This window comes from Amblyomma americanum, chromosome 10 (genome assembly GCF_052857255.1).
Source record: "Amblyomma americanum isolate KBUSLIRL-KWMA chromosome 10, ASM5285725v1, whole genome shotgun sequence".
NCBI lineage: Eukaryota > Metazoa > Arthropoda > Arachnida > Ixodida > Ixodidae > Amblyomma > Amblyomma americanum.
Window position 1 is genome coordinate 58,095,902 of NC_135506.1, and position 16,969 is coordinate 58,112,870.

Sequence of the window (16,969 nt, forward strand, 5' to 3'; positions counted from 1 at the left end):
TAGAGGAAGCCTGGAAAATGGACAAAGAATCTGTGACATTGAGGGTGATGCCACACATCACGCAATCACATGTGCATCCAAACGCATTCGAAAAAATGCGAGTAAACCTTGCATTTCAGCTGTTCAGTCAGGAGGTACTAAAGGGTATTTTCTTTTACCGGGACCATTTGCAAAGGGACAACGTCAGAAACATCGAACCGACAGAACGGTTTGTAAAACTAATGGAAAGACTAATTTTTATAATGTCGTCTAGAATCCCATCAAAAGGCCTTCGTGCTGATTCAAGAAGTGCACAGTTTTTGAATGAGTTCATTGTTTTTCTTAATGAATGGGAGGAACATGCTGCACAGTATGGTGGCGGCTTTTTAAGTGCAGGAACGGCCCTTGGCTTGTGTGTAACGCTGCAAAGCACACTGTCGCTTCTAAAATACCTGACCACGTCGCTGCAATACAAGTACTTGTTGACTGCAAACCTAAGCCAAGACAGGATGGAGAATGTATTTGGGATTGTGCGCCAGTGCTTCGGTTGCAATGATCATCCAACTGTGGGGCAGTTTTTGATAATTATCAACAACCTTTCTTTCTACAGCCTCGCAAAGCCTCCAAAACGAGCAAACGTACCTGCAGAAGTAGTGAATGCCCTCTTGCAACCATCTGATGTTCCCAAAGAAAAAAATGAACGAATAACTGAACTTGTCGATAATTTACTGGATGGCGGAAACTTGGCTTTTGCTGCAGAGCTGCTCGAGGAGCACAGCAGCCTGAGCGATCATCAGGGCTGTGTAGACAAAAAAAGTGACAGCAGACTCATTTTTTATGTAGCTGGGTATGTTGTAAGAAAAATCCTTAAAAGATTTCCTTGCCCTGAATGTGCAACTTGTTTCAGCACTTCGCCTTTGCAAGTCGAGTCAAACAACAATGCCTCACTTACTCGAAAGTTTGACCATGGAGGCTTAGTTTATCCATCAAGGCCAATTGAACAGCTGATAGCTAAGCTTGAGGACGCATTTACGGTGTTTTTCAGCCGCAATAAGCTACACGCAGATAGCATGGTCAGCTTTCTGCATTTTCTTCAGGGACGTGAGCTTCCAGGTGTGGGCTGCGCGGAGCATGGACGTCGAATTACGACAGAAGTGGTCAAGTTTTACGCCTTGACTAGGATGCATTTCCTTGTAAAGTCGGTAAACAAAGAACGCGGCGCACAGCGAGAAAAGAAAAAGTTGCTGAAAATGAGGCGCTGTCAGTAGCCTCGCACAGGGCACTTGGCACAAAAAAAGGCATTAGTACATTATTGCCATGGAACCTTGTGTAATAAAGACGTTTCACCCTGCAATTTGTGCCGCTTCCTTTTCTCATTTCGGTATCATGTACAAAATGCGTTTTTACGCTTCTTTACGGCGCAGTAGGTGGGGCCCGACGCGACGCTTGCATTTGCTCCTGCCGCGGCACACTGTCGGTGTTACTGCTAGTCCGTGTCGAATCTAAATGACGAGAACCTATGCCAGTGTTTGCACCGTCTTTAACACTTTAACGCCTTGTCAAAGCAGTGACAGCAACCCACACACGATCAACCGACTGAACCAGCGAGCAACACCCCCATAAGGGCTTCTTGCGCCCACCCGCACGCCAGCGGGCGGAAGCGCCATCTGCCTTGAGCATAGCAAGTTATTTCAGCTGCGCCGGCCCGGTCGCGACACTAGGAAATCCTTCTAGCCTCTGTACTGGCAGTGCCGATTGCGTGCAGCCAGTGCAGCAGCAGACGACAGCGGGAGGAATATGTCAGCTTCAAACGACGGCAGCGTGTTTGGCGTCGTCAATGGCGTAAACACATTATTGACGCCTATCGTTGGAGAAGACGGCCAACAACTGGGCTCAGAGAACGGATATATGTACGCTACACCAGGTAAGGCTTCGCTCGGTCAACAAAAGAGAAACACGTGCATGCGTTTCTTCATGCGCCGACGCCGTGCTTGCATGGTACTTGTTCTTTTTAGGCTTATTTTACTCATCTAGTTTGTTTCTTGCTTTTTTTTTCTCGTTCCCCATAAATGAGCTCGGTACTAACCAAGTTCGTTGTTAGTTAGCTTGGCATGATTGCTATCCAGCGTTTTTAAATACGTTGGCTTTATCCAGCCGTGTGTGCGTCGCCACTTCTCCTTCGACATTTGACAGGTTTTATTCAAAGCTATGACCCAGATTTCAACTATCCTTCTTTATTTAGTGGTGGCTCCCAAAACATCAATATTTATTCTCTCGCACAAATGGCACAATCGTATCGGCGGTGTTGAGCGACGACACCGGTCACCAGGGTAACCACCCGGCTGATCGCCGAACGTCCACGCCGCCGCAGAGCAACGCGCCCCGAAGCAGCTCTCCTGAGCCTGAACGATGGTGCAGGAGCAGAACACTTTTTCTTATCGAGCTCTACGAACAGATGAAAGCGCTCATGGGAAAGAAGGACGGCTTCCGGTAAGTTTTATTTCATTCCTACTGGTTCGAACGAATGCATGCTACCACGCTGAAGTTACGTTTGCAAACGTCTTTTCTTTTTCGAAGTGAGGGTACCGTAGCAAGGTAGTGTACTGTACTTGCGTCCAGGGTATAATAATTCAGAACAGCTTCATCTGGTAACTGATACACTGCATAATGTGCTGTCTGTTACATCTCATTTCGTTACATCGTGCAGCACGAAAAAAATGCTTTGGCAAGCCTTGGCGGACGCCATCAACGAAGAGTTTGGCTCCGACATAAGTCCTCTCCAGGTCGAAAATAAATGGAAAACCCTGGAGAGGGCTTACAAAAGGACAAAGGAAAGGAATTCCTCATCCGGCCACTCACGCGTGACGTTCGAATTTGAAGAGTAAGTGCACATCACTGCTGTAATGGTCATTTACAAAAATATCAATTGTTATTTTGCCCATTTCAGAGAACTCGCTGGTGTTTTGGAGAAGCAACACCACATTACACCTACCATTTTATTAGCACCTGGTAGAGTGATAGAGCCGAGAAACTGCAGGTGAGGTCTCAGTAGTTGTGCAGCTCACACCTTCCAAAATAAGGCTCAAAATATTTCCATGTTCTAGCACACTCTCGGAAACAAGTACTGGCGAGCAGTCCACGAGCCATGATGTGGACCAAATAGCGTCACCTCACCAGGATCCGAGCCCACCGCACGTGACGGAGGAAGTCCCACCACAGCGAGGACAGTCTTTCCCGAAATCGGGAAAACGGACAAAAGAAAAAAATAACGTTGAAACGCTCATTCAGCTACTTGCAGAAGCAAAGAAGGACAGAGCTGAAAGGGCGGAAAAAAAACTGGCTCTTTTAGAACGCCTTGTTGCCGCCGTGGAGGGGCAGGCTCCCAAAAGCAGCGAATAAACTTAATTTCTTTCTCATAAATGTTTATTGTTTGCATTGTAGTCATAAGAAACCGCGCAGAGACCTAGCTGGCGAGAGGCACACACTAGCACTGAGTTTGAGCGATAGCATTTCGCATGCTTTCGCAGTTTCCAGCACTGTCAAAGATGAGGTCACCGTCTTCGCCATTATCGATCTCTTCTTGCTGGGGTAGGTGCTCTAGGTCTTCGAAGAAGTCCCTCTCTTCGTTGCACATGTTGTGAAGCACACATGCCGCCATTACGATCAGGCAGCATTGCTTAATGCTTGCGGCGTCCACAAGATACAGCCTTCTCAAGCGTTGCTTAAGCAGTCCAAATGAATTTTCGATCGCGACTCTTTGTTGCGAGTGCACCTTATTGAACTTCTTCTTCCACGAAGGAAAACTTCGCCCATTGTCCCGGTACGGGGTCAAAAGCCAAGGTAGTAGCGGATATGCCAAATCACCAAGCAAGTATTCATTACTGCAATTCTGAGAACAGTCTTCAAAAATAGGACTTTCCCGAAGTACCCTAGCGTCATGGGCCGACCCTGGAAACCCAATGAACACATTAATGAACCTATTGCGATCGTCGCACACGCCCTGCAGTATGATCGACGGCCACTTTTTACGGTTGTAATATGATTGCGGCGACTCTGCGGGCCTGTTGATCTCGACGTGGCTGCCGTCCACGCAGCCGATTGTGTTGCGTGGTCCCTTGCCACCGGTTTTCGCCAAGAAGGCAGCCTTGATGCGCTCCTGCTGACGCTGGCCAGGCCAGGCGATCACGGATGCACTAATGCTGTTCAAAAAGTCCAGCACTCTATTAACACAAGCACTCACCGACGAGACTGACATATCAAATCGGTCAGCCAGCGAATACATGCCATTCTGGTGCCCCAGGTAGCCTAGAGCGATAAGACAAGTCTTTTCGGCACTCACTTGCGGACGACCTCCGGTAGGGTGTGGAAAAAACTGCAACGCTTCGAAAGAACTTACAACAGTTTCAAAGGTGCTACGAGACAGGCGAAACAAACGCCTGAACTCAAAGTCATAATATCGCCCTACGACTTCTTCGCAGTAACGAGGCATGCGGTTCCTCTTCAGCCTCGCCAGCTTTGTCACTGCCACTGCAATAAGTTCCTCAAGTTCTTCTTCGTCACTGCTGTCGGAGTCTACAAGCTCCATAGCTGTTTGTATAACCGTTGACAGCAGGCCGCGGTCCATTTTCTTTTCCTTCGTAGCTCGGAGAACACAACGCAAACAATAACACACGAGACAAGCGCGCGCGTCGCAAACGATGCAGAAGGCTTGCACGACTTCTGCACTTTAGCATTCGTTTCTATTTGGCGCTAGTGTCTCGCTACGCCTGCACGTCTGAACTGGCGCTGCATGAGTGTAGCACTTGCACGGCACTTGCTGTGCACTGCATGAACTAGTGTAGATCGTGCAGGCTAAATCGAACGGACCTATATATGCTCTCCTTTGGTTGCAGGCAACGTGCAGGTTTGGCTGAATGCGCCGGCAGCCCCCGTCCCACATACCATCGAGCCCGAGGAGTTGTGGCCTCGGGCCAAAGTTCTTTTCCTGATTCAAGAATATAAAAAGATTTCAAATCAGACCCTTCTAAACGCCTAAAAACTAAAAGACAACTCTGGGAAAATTTGGCAGATTTAGTGAATACCAAATTCGGTTGCCATTTGACCCATTCGCAAATTGAGAACAAGTGGAGAAATCTAGAGAGAAAATATAAAACGGTGCGACAGCATAATAGCCAGTCACGGGCGGACCGGAGAACATGCGAGTTTGAAGAGTAAGTATACGTAAAACATGATCTCAGTAGAGATAATTAACTTCTACTGAATGGAAAACTTTGTTTTCCTGATTCTACATACGTGACTTTTGCCCCTGAAGCAGTTTAGTCATTCCACAAACCTGTGAATTAAGAATGTTGCAGCATTTTTTACTTTTTTGGTGCAGGTAGATTTTGTGACAGAATAATTAACTGTACCAATTTTGGACATCTTTTGTCTAAATAATGTAATTCCTGTTGTAATTTTAGGGTGTTATAGATTACACAGCAACATTTGGGCAGATAAATTGACTGTCTTTTTGTCAATTGCATACAGCTGCTGAGAGGCATGAACCCGGACTTTGTGCTCATGTCAACAGCTTTGCTGCTGGGCAACTATCGGGCATTATGCATGCCGGCCATGGTTATAAGCTAGCTATACATGTGTCTTGCGTCGCTGAGTAGATATGTCAAGCTTTATGCATGAAATAATGTGTTTGTACACATATTAAGTGATGTCATATATATGTGTCAAATGGATCATAATTTTTTTTTGTCCTCAGGGAGCTCGCTGAAATTTTTGAAAAAGCTCACAGCATCAACCCACCCTACCTGCTGGGGCCAGGACCCGTCCGGAGCGTCCAAGAGTGAGTCATTTTTTTTTTCTGCACACGACAAGTGCGACAGGGAATTTACATGCACTGCAGCACAGGCATTGCCGAAATAAGAACTAGTAAATTGGGTTTGCCTCCTAGCCATATAGCGGAATCCTTATGGCACCACTACACAGCAAATGGCCTCAGATAGTGAGGAATGTTTTCCTTAAAGATTTAAAGTTTAAGGGGTGCAATGTGCTCCATTACATGCCGAAAGAACCAATCCAGTTGCTTGGTTGCTTTTGAAAAAGACAGTGCATGTCGTGCAAAACATATTTGAAATCAAACACTACCAGGGGTTTCCCCAAGTATAAAATCAGGGGAATGTTGAAGCTAGGGGAGTAGCGGTAGTCATTTTTCAGTTTTTAATTGTGTCTTGATGTGGCACGTAGGACTAGAAAGGCTCATGACTGCAACACTCATGTCAAAGAGTGCCAACAATTGCTTCGCTTTAGACAAGGATACAAGTCATATATCAAGAGACAAAAGTAAGTAACAAGGACTGCATGAAATGTGTCCAGAAACGGCGCAGTAGCTCGGACTACTAATAAACCTTACAAGAAGAAATATCGCTGTCAGTCGCCTATCAAAGACTTGTTAAACTCTGCAAAACACGCATCTTTGCTCTGAACATAACAGATCGAGTCAGTAATTAAACACACACACCAAGAAGTCATGTGCATGCTGAACACTACGCACATGTGGAAGGTGTACATCAGAGCTTTAATATCAGCCGTGATGATTTGCATGACACTGAAACATCTAGGTAGCAAAATTTATGGCTGCTACACACAGTTGGTTAAATATGTACAAGCACAGGCTCTTCGCATTGTCCGACTATTCACTCAATAATTATAAAGCAATCAAGAAATCATCACGGCTGATATAAAAGCTCTGATGTACACCTTCCACGTGTGCGTAGTGTTGAGCATGCACATGACTTCTTGGTGTGTGTGTTTAATTACTGACTCGATCTGTTAAGTTCAGAGCAAAGATGCGTGTTTTGCAGAGTTTAACAAGTCTTTGATAAGCGACTGACAGCGATATTTCTTCTTGTAAGGTTTATGAGTATTCTGAGCTACTGCGTCGTTTCTGGACACATTTCATGCAGTCCTTGTTCCTTACCTTTGTCTCTTGATATATGACTTGTATCCTTGTCTAAAGGGAAGCAATTGTTGGCACTCTTTGTCATGAGTGTTGCAGTCATGGGCCTTTCTAGTCCTACATGCCACTTGAAGACACAATTAAAAACTTATATATCTGTGTGTTTCCTAGTAATAAAATAACTGGACTGCCACAAATATATGGCACATTCTCAGCCACATTCCTAGCAGTTACATCCACCAGTTAGGTATGAAAAAAATTCACTACAAATTAAGGGAGGGCCTTCAGAGAAACAAGGGTGTGTGTAGGGAAGCCACTGAACCTTGCACAGAATGATATGGCAGGCAATAAACAGCTGGTTTATGGGCACATGGAAGGTCACATGCATTGAAAAATTTTACTTTGTCTACAAATGAGTGGTTTTTCTTGATTAAAGTGGCCAACATGTGAAATAGTGGCCCAATACATTACGAACATTATGGCACCACATATATAAGGCTTCATGTTTTGAGCGATATTGTGCCATCCCTGACGGCAATTGAGAATTACTGGGAATAAAATGCTCTAATTTTTTGAAAATGGACCTTGATACATTTGAAATGACATTGAGCTGTTGAAATTACTTTGCACTTCTTGAAAAATTCTGTGCTCTAGCTTATTTGTAAATGTAACTGTGGTGTGCGCATTACAAAGTTCCTCCTATATTTTTTTTAATGGCTCTTTAGAGCACAACAATAAATTTGACAGATTAATTTCATAGGGTAGACCTTTTTGAACAAAATGACAAAACAATATGCACTGCTAAATAATTTATTTGGCTAAACTGAAATTGAAAAGCCTTTGATAGAATTTTAATTCCTGTTTCGTAAATGGTGTGAAAGAGGCTCCAAACCAAAGTTTCTCAGCTGACTTTTGCTGCCAGCAGAATTATGTACGAAATTAAATGACTACAAAATGAATGACAGTGCCCTCTGTGTAGGGATAACACATATGCACTACAAAGTCTCTGTTCTTTAGTGCAAGGAGTGCATAATGATGTCGCATTGTTTTGCCACCAGCAGCCAGGCTGAACCTGCAGCCAGCCCCCAGCCTGGCCCCAGCAGGGTAACTGCCACAGCGAGCCCAATTCCCGGCAGCTCGCAACCAAGCACGAGCAGGGGCAGCACTACTGCTGGCGACTCGCAGCCCCCAAGCCCATCCGCGCAGCCTAGCCCCCTGCAACAGCAACCAGGCCCAGCCAGGAAGAGGCCCAGGACAGACACCTCTCGTGCAGTGCTCGAGAGTGCCATCGCCCATCTTGAGGTGGCCGAAGCTAACAGACAACAGCGGCACAGGGAGCGCATGGCTCTTGAAGGGAGGAAGGTTGCTGCTGAAGAGAGGAGGACTGCAGCTCTTGAGCGGGTGGCTGCAGCACTTGAACGGCGCGAGCTTGTCTCACTCTGTTCTCCGATACATGCCCCAGCTCATTCCCCAATTCATTCCCCAATCCATTCTCCAGTCCGCTCTCCAAGCCCTCCTTACTATAATGCTTAGTTTTAATGTTTCGTTTTTTGTCTAGTCAGCGCTTTTTATATTTAATTTTCATTGATAATTGCTGTTATATGTTTGTGTTCAGTTCCGTATATTTCCGCTAAGTTGCTATGCACTACCTCGATGGAAAGAAACGCGAACCCAGCGCAAACACGCTCCGCTGTTTCAATTTCTTTTCACCGTGGTTTTACTTCGGTGATAGCAAAAACACATTAGACTCGTTCATGATACATTCTAGGACAACTCTAACGTCTTTTTCGTACCACCCAGGTAAAAGCGCGATGAAAAGAAATTCCAACAGTGAGGCGTGTTGGCGCCGGTTTGTTCGCCTTTCTTTTCATTGAGGTAGTATGTGTGTGTGCGTGTGTACACTTAGACACACGTATATTCATCTCGTTCGTGGTTGCACTTCATATTGTGTACATACTTTAATAAATTTTACAATCCTCTAATAAGATCTGCATGCGTGTTTCATGCAATGACATTCTGATCACTTGTTTCTGTGTGTACTGATAATAAATTGGATGGCAACAAAATTTCCAGAGCATACTTGTCTAAATTTCTCTAGCACACACCATCCTTCCAGCAGTTTAGCTCTCATTATTGTTGTCATTTACTGTTCAGAGGACACAATGCACATTTGAACATGTTGTCAGCCATCTTATGGTGCCCGAAGCTAACACACAAAGCAGTGGATGGCCATTGAAGAAAGATTGCTGCTCACTAGGGGAGTGCAGCACTTAATGGGGTGGTTGGAGCAATTGAGCGATGAACCTCTTCCTCCCATCATTCTCCAAGCCTCCTAACTAATGCATAGTTTTTCTTTTATTCCGTCTAGTAAGCAGTAGACATTTTTTATAACTTTCATTAATTGCTTTTGTATGCATGCTTCAACCTGTATGGTTCCATATATTTCCACTAATTGGCTGCAAGTGCACGTGTATATGCACACTTGTAAATTAGTCTTTTATCCTCAATTATATTGAATTTCAATATGTGTGTACCTTAAATAATCCTAATGCTTCATCTTCTGCAACCATATGTAATAAGATCTCGGTGTTTAGTTGAATATACATTCTGATTACTTGTAGAGCATAACTGTCTAAAATTTCTCTGTCGCACACCGGTCTCATATTCCAGCAGTTTAGCTTACACACTGCCTCTTGTCATTTACTGTCCAGGGGGAAGAATGCAAGCATATATGGAGACAAAACTGAAAGGCTACTCTGCATGATTTACGCACGAAAATTTATTTCACAAGCATCACACGTAAACATCATTTTTTTTACCAATATCTCTTGCTACATTAAGCAGGTGGCAGGCAGTAGCATACTCCAAGAACTGAAGAGAACAGAAGAAATTAACCTACACTAAAATGTGTCATCCTGCAGGACCACACAGCTAGATTTGCCTCGAGCCCTACTTGTGGCGATACTTGACGGCCGTATTTCGCAACGTGGTTGTAAAAGGTTTCTGCTGTCTTGCCTGCTTCTGGCGATTGAGGATCGCACCTCCATTTGCACTCCGTTTGAAAGCGGCCACGAGTAGGGTTCTATCTGCCATGCGCTCGCGTGTTCCTTTTCATAAAGCTGACAACAGTTCACGTAGTAGGTTAAAACCACTTACTCGTCTGCTGTGGGCAAGGCTGGCCGACGTGTAGACCCGCAATAGACTTGTGCGTCATTCACAACACCGTTCCCACCATGTCAGAGACACGGCTACGACGGCTAGAGAGGCGCACGTAGAATGTCACGCACGGAGTTCAGCGGTGTTCAGATAGAACACCGCTACCGCACAGAGATGAAGAACACCCCGATTACAACTCATTACACCACGCTGACCACTTCACTGGCATAGCCTCCAAGCCCCAGCTCGCCTATCGCTTCGCGCGCCGACCACTGCAGGCCATGTTCACGCACGCGTGCACGTGGGTAAATGAGGATGGATTGACAATTGCCTCCTCTAGAGGAGGCGATGGATTGACGTATGGACGGATGAGCACAATCCTTTAAATCAGAAGGCGGCTCAAGCCACCTAGGTGCGACTCGTTTTTTTTCTCTGGAGGCTATGTTTGTACGAAAACTGGAGACTTCGCCTTTAGCCTAGAGGAGGCGATGCTTTACCGCAAGCCCTACCACGACTCCATTGAGCTTCGCATGATTCAAAATGCATGACTTCCTCCACAGTGATACCTTCAAAAAACATCTAGGATGGGTGGATGGATGAATACGGCTGAACCCTTTAAATCGGGCGGTGGCTCAAGCCACCTAGCCATGTCTTGTAAAATTTTACTCCTGTCTTGCTTTTAGCCACCAATCGTATAACCTTCGCTTGGTACGTTACTTCTACCCGCTTAAAGTCTACTTTCCCTGCACTATATTAAACCCCAATGTCTTGGGTAAATCAGCCCCGCTGCTTTCCACTGTAGGGTGAAGCCCTTTACAGAAAAGTATCAAGTGTTCAGCCGTTTCGTCCTCCTCTCCGCATGCAATGCACAACGCGTCTAGCTCGTGGTACCTGACTCTATACGTCTTATTCCGCAAAACTCCAGTCCTGGCCTCAAATAACAAAGAGCTTCTCCTACAATTATCATAGATATTTTCTGGCAATTTCCTGTTTAAAGGTCCGGTATGTTCCCAGTGTCGATTTCGTCAGCATCCCTGTTTTCCACAGAGCTCTCTCTGTTTCTTTAACCTTTTTCTTAACCGATAATTGCAGAATTGCCCCCTTACTCCTGTCCAGATATTTGCTTGTCGATTTTCTAGTTCGCTTTCTCCATTTCGTGTCAACATTCTTTATATACAGGTACGTATCTGAAAACTTTCCTAGCCCACTGCTTTCCCCCCATTTTTCTCAATCGTTCCTCTGCTCTCGAAAGACGCCCATCCCATATCATCCTGTACCCCCTGATTTGGTGTATTGTCATGTGCTCCCAAAGCTAACCTCCCTACTCCCTGTTGTTTAAATTCTAACCTTGCTTGAACATCTGGCCTCATGCACAGGACCGCATTACCGAAAGTCAGGCTAGGGACCATCACCCCTTTCCAGATCCCTCTTACCACTTCATACCTATTGTAATTCCACAGTGCCCTATTTTTCATGACAGCTGCGTTCCTACTAGCTTTATTCATTACATATTTTTCATGCTCTGTCAGATACTCAGCACTGTTATTTATCCACACCCAAGATACTTGTACTCATCCATTACCTCTAGCATGAACTCCTGTATTCTATGCTCGCCGCTCTCTTCATTAAATATCATGACTGCAGATTTTCCCTTACTATACTTGAAACCTAATCTATCTCCCTCTGTACCACATATGTCTATCAACTTCTGCAAGTCTTCCTTGTTGTCAGCCGTTAGCACTATATCATCCGCGTATATTAGTCCCGGTAATGACTGCTTAATCCATTCCCCTTGCTTGAAAAAAGAAACGTTGAAGCCTAGTCCGCTCCCCTCTACCTTGGTCTCCAACCCTTGCAGGTACAACATGAACAACAAAGGGGACAGAGGACATCCTTGCCTAAGCCCCCGCTGTATCTCTACAGGCCCTGATATATTTTTTTCCCATTTTATGAGCACTCTGTTACCTTTATATATATCTTTTAAAAGATTAATTACTCCATCTTCCACATCCAATGTGCCCAGTATGTCCCACAAGTACTCCTGAATAACATTGTCATAGGCTCCCCTAATCAGAAATGCTAGCCATAGGGGCCTGTGTTCCTTTTCAGCAATCTGTCAATGAAAATAGTTCTACGTTTCCCTGATGCAAGCCCTCTAGCGGAGTTCTTAATCAAATTTAATAGCTCAAATGTATTAACAAAATGTAACGAGCAGGTAGGGCAAGTATTCTTTGGATGAGTTCACTACGCAGAGTGAAAAAACTGCACAGCCTAACATGACTGCACATTACTGATGATGATAGTAAAAATTCAGTTCTCCTTCCCCTTTTTATGGTACTTCGTTCACATTCCAGCGAGGTGCATTTCTGATTTACGAGTAGCGCATAACATTGGCTGCTTCAAATAAAATACCTCGAAATACGCCATTCTAAGCGCAATAGCGCTTTCCTTGGAAGGCGGACACACAGCCCGGAGGCTGCCACGCTTGCTCTCACGAAAAAAAGCACGCACAAGACGTCTTCACCGAGCGCCGGACGCCGCCACGACCATTCAAGCACGACAGTAGTGGTATCCGAATCATCATCGCAATCGTCGTAATGGCCGCTTCCTTATTGTTGGTTTTTGTTTCTGCTTTTTTTCTGCGGTGACTGCTCGGCAGTCGTCCCGCTCGAAGAATCGCTGGCGCTGTTGTAACGTTTGTGATTATTAAAGCCTGTCAGCCCGCGAGCGGTGGGTAGCTTGCCCTTCTCGACGCGTCCGGGCTTGAGCTCGTCGAGCCAGCGTCCACGGTGGTTGCGGTGCGTGCGCGCTGAGCGTTTCGAGGGCGAGCGAGTGGCCGCTCCGTCAAAACGCGGCCGCCTTCTTCTCCGGAATGACATTTGACAGGCGGGGTTCAACGGAAAGGTAAACGCACTCTCCGCCGCCGCCGCGGCGCTCGACGGCTCGATTCCTTCCGTCGGACCCACCGGATCTGCGCTGCCGGATGCCTGACTTTTCAGGAATCGGTGAGTTCGTACGATGCTGTCGTTAATTTCGAGCTGTTAAACTTCGCGATATTGGAGAGAGGAAAAAAGAAGAAAAAGCTTCATCCGATTCCAAACGGAAAACCGGCCTTTCGCGGATAGGAGCTGGTCCGCTGGGAGGCTGAGCCGCGTTGACCTGACGCCGAATGACGCCGAATGACCCGACCGATAAGTTGTGTTGACGCGCTGCGCCAAGCTCACCTCGAATTCCCTGCGCTGGTACGGGGAGGTGACGCGGGAAGTAGAACTAATAGATCAAACGAAACCTAACGGAAAATAAAGCTACGGAGGAGGTTTGGGGGGGGGGGGGGGGGGGGGGGGGTATATCCGAATTCTTGTTTCGGAACATTTCACTGCGCGACATAGCTCGTGTATAGTTTTTTGCGTGCTTGTCGAACCTGCGATTTCGGACTGTCGTCAAAGTTCCGTACTGCGTTCATTCAGGCAGGCGTGGGTTAGCCGTAGATAGCTAAGCAAAAAGCAAAGAAACAGAAGCGAAGAGTGACTCAGTGTTCGGAAGAGAAAATGAGCGCGGCGGCCTTGCCTCATGCGTAGTCGACGCTCGCTCCTTGCATGGTCGACGAGTTCCGAGAACTACTATTTCGCACGGCTGTTCCTTGCGCGACTCGACCCGTGGCTGCACGTTTTAACGCTCTGCGATCGCTCCTTCGCGTGTCGTCTGTCAGAGCTGCTCCATGTTTTGCGAATGTCGTTGCTTCCGTACACGCTCAGATTCAATAGAAAAATAAAAAAAAAGCTGCAATCTCCTGTGATGTGGGTCACGGTCGCTCGATAGCCGTATTGTAAACAATGCGGTGACGGCGCGGACACCCGCTGTGTTTGTTGTGTGGGCCGGAAACCTGCCAACTGTTTCGTCACAGATTTCGTCGGCGTAACATCGCCGTTTGACAACAGAGATTTTATTTGGCAATTAAGCAGCGCTCGTAGGAGGCGTGAACAGGAGTTAAGCGAAACTGTTACCGCGAAAAGGCCTCGTTCGGCTGGCGAGGGAATCGAACTTTGACCTCACGACCGGCGCTTTCGGTTGAGCGAGCCGTGAGAGGTCCGCCAGAACCAGTACGTGCGTCACGCGCTTCGCGCACATGACGCAGCGCGCTATGCCCTTGTTGTATCAGAAAATGCACGGGCTACGATGGTGGCGGTGTAGCGGGTAATGAATTGGTGCCGAGCCCGGTTGCAGTTAATTTCCTAACTATGCCTGTCTCTACTTGCAGATGGAGGGGGACCACAATATTTGTTGTTCTTGTACACACACTTCCTCAGCAGATTAAAAAAATAAGATGTGATCACTTTTTTTGCCAAGCAAGAATTCACAATGTGTCATCATTATCCCAACTATGGCCACTGCAGGAAAAGGCCTCGCCCATTAATCTCCAATTAACCGTGCCCTGTGCCAGCTGGGTGCTGTCCCCTCAATATTCCTAACCTCATCCACCCCCACCCCCGTGACTCTCTGATGCCCCCTGCTACACATGCCCCCTGTTGAAATCCACTTGGTTACCTTAAGGGACATTTGGACATCTTGCCTTCACATTCCATTACCTGCCGATGACCATTTATTCTTGATTTCAACTCTGATATCATTAACTCGAAGGCAAGCGTAGCAGGGGGCGGCAGCAGGTTAGGTGGGCTCATGAGTTTAAGAAGTTTGCAGGCTTAGGGTGGGCAGAGCTGGCAATGGACAGGGTTAATTGAAGAGACACGGGAGAGGCATTTTCCCTGCAGTGGGTGTGGTCAGGCTGATGACTGTGATGATCATCATTAGCCCGCGTTCCTTCCCTGACCCACTCTTCTCTCTTCCCATCTCTTAATGTTGTACCTATTGTTTTACTTTCCATAGCCCTCAGTTTAATTTCAAGCTCTTTCGTCATGAAAACTCGTCCTGCATTTAGTTTTTATAAAATTAAGACAATGTGAAAGTCAACTGTGAACAGTGAGGAGTGGTGATCGAATACTGTACAACACTTAAGTTTTATTGCAACATCCTAAATAAAAACAAGGCGATATTGGTGTAAACATACACACTAAAAATCATTGTTCTGAGCTGATATATTATTAATTAATGTACAAAGCTGAAAGTTTCATCATTATTCAGATAGATTTAGATACCATTGTTTTTGAGAGTTCTCAGATCACTAGGGTTTCTACTAAGCAAAGCTTACTGTTCAGCTTTTTTTTTATCTCACAGGGTGGAGTAAATTTCATTTACAGGGAGTAATTTCTCTTTAAAATCTGTACAGCCACAGAGTAAAGTTTTACACCTTTCCCAGAAAGTTTGCACTTGAAGAAAAATTCGTCTTAGTTAGGATGTGCTGAGTCATTATTCCATTAATCTCTGGAAGATGAAAAACCTGTAAACTTCACTCCTACACCTTTGCAGTGCCATGGTTACCATAGGAGCCTCTATGTGGCCATGCAGCCTACTTGTTGGCCTGGGAAGATTTGGTAGAGACTTTTAGCATATCTGCAGGTAAAGTCTCCTGTAGTGGAGCGCTGTTGTGTGACCTCATGTGTTGGGCATCAGGACAAAGCAGTTAATGCAGGCAGGTGCGTAATTATAAGCCAGGTTGCATCAGCTACAATGCAAAGGCCTCACCCATGGGTCTGCTGTTAGCCCTGTCTTGCCTCGACCGTATGCGTCCTGTTGGCAGATAATTCCACACTTCTTCACAATTAGCTCGCAAGATTTATATTGCTCAGAAAATTTAGTTCCTAGATGCAGTGTGTTTCCCATCTTGTGGATCAATGTCTTATCTGTTATGTTAGTTTGTAGCACTTAATACTAAGCAAATCTTGGTCTCCGCCTGATTTGCAGGAACCACATCTAAACTTTCAGATCATATAGGATCATAATTATACTTTTAGAATGGGGATAAGCATGTAAATTATGTAATTACGGAAGCAAATATTTTTATTTTCAGACCCAGCGTCATACATTTAGAGTGGGGCTAAACACGCAAATTATGTAATTATGGAAGCAAATATTTTTATTTGCAGACCCAGCGTCATACTTTTAGAGTGGGGCTAAACATGCAAGTTATGTAATTATGGAAACAAATATTTTTATTTACAGGCCCAGCGTCGTGGCTCAGTGGCTTTGGTGTTCAGCTGCTGATAATAAGATCGCGAGTTCAATCATGGCCGCAAAACGCCCGTCTACTCTGCAGTCCCAGCACATATTAAAGAGCCCCGGGTGGTAAATGAAGCCAGAGCCTTTCACTACAGCGTTTCTCGTAGCCCAGGTGTTGCTTCGGGATGTTAAACCCCATAGTTTACAATTTTTCACAATTTTAACGCGATAGCATTATAGGCCCTGTTACACAGAAAATTCGTCGTCGGTGCTGTCAGCGTTGTCGGCATTGTCCCCAGAGAGCAACATAGAAGGCAGGTGGGCCACCTAGGTCACGTGACCTTGCGGCGTCATCACAACCTGCCCACTGGACTGTGAAAAAACCGCCTACTGTGGCAGGTGGCAGTTAAATTAATGATTGGTTGGTTGTGAAGAGCAACCTGCTCCGCACAAGGCCCACTGGCGGGAGCACCTGCTATCGGAGGGCAGTGGCGCATCGCTTAACCGCTGCACCACTGCACCACCAGGAGGAGTATGAGGACTCCCAGTGATCTATCAATGTAAAGTAGAGAATGACCTTCAGCATATATGGGGATTAACCCATTATGCTATCGCATCATACCCTTAAGGCAGAACTTAAGTGCCTCCTCCAATTCTTTTATTTACACTATATAGCTTTTTAATTTCACAGTTGGTCCAACAATGCAGCCACAGTTCAAGCTGTTCACTTTAAGGCACTTTGTACACAGCTGTGTACACAGCAAACCCTCA

At 45.9% G+C, this 16,969-nt stretch overlaps 3 protein-coding genes across 14 annotated transcripts in view; 2 read left to right on the forward strand and 1 right to left on the reverse strand.

Annotated features, from left to right (window-relative positions):
- The window catches only part of LOC144107650 (uncharacterized), a 157,875-nt gene extending 147,333 nt beyond the window's left edge, over positions 1-10,542 (reverse strand). For all 12 annotated transcript variants that reach the window (XR_013309344.1, XR_013309343.1, XR_013309341.1 and 9 more), the window contains exon 1: positions 10,085-10,542. Coding sequence is in view for 1 of the 12 variants with exons in the window: in XM_077640757.1 (XP_077496883.1) it covers positions 10,085-10,142 (58 nt within the window). In the remaining 11 variants the exon portion in view is untranslated. The remainder of the gene's footprint in view (positions 1-10,084) is intronic.
- LOC144107248 (uncharacterized) lies at positions 4,893-8,461 on the forward strand. Its single transcript, XM_077640243.1, has 4 exons — positions 4,893-4,935; positions 4,985-5,189; positions 5,732-5,815; positions 7,987-8,461. Exons 1-4 carry the CDS (start codon positions 4,893-4,895, stop codon positions 8,459-8,461), a joined length of 807 nt encoding a protein of 268 aa, XP_077496369.1.
- A 1,671-nt stretch (positions 10,543-12,213) lies between the features above and the next one.
- The window catches only part of LOC144108331 (uncharacterized), a 50,165-nt gene continuing 45,409 nt past the window's right edge, over positions 12,214-16,969 (forward strand). The window contains exon 1 of the mRNA XM_077641590.1: positions 12,214-13,089. The gene's annotated coding sequence lies outside the window, so the exon portion shown is untranslated. The remainder of the gene's footprint in view (positions 13,090-16,969) is intronic.

What these genes read in the sequence shown, in the direction of transcription:
- LOC144107248 (XM_077640243.1), top strand. Translation starts at nt 4,893, where the DNA reads ATGCGCCGGCAGCCCCCGTCCCACATACCATCGAGCCCGAGGA. An exon ending in CATACCATCGAGCCCGAGGA is followed by an intron (nt 4,936 to 4,984) that starts GTTGTGGCCTCG and finishes GAATATAAAAAG; the next exon opens with ATTTCAAATCAGACCCTTCT. An exon ending in AGAACATGCGAGTTTGAAGA is followed by an intron (nt 5,190 to 5,731) that starts GTAAGTATACGT and finishes TTTTGTCCTCAG; the next exon opens with GGAGCTCGCTGAAATTTTTG.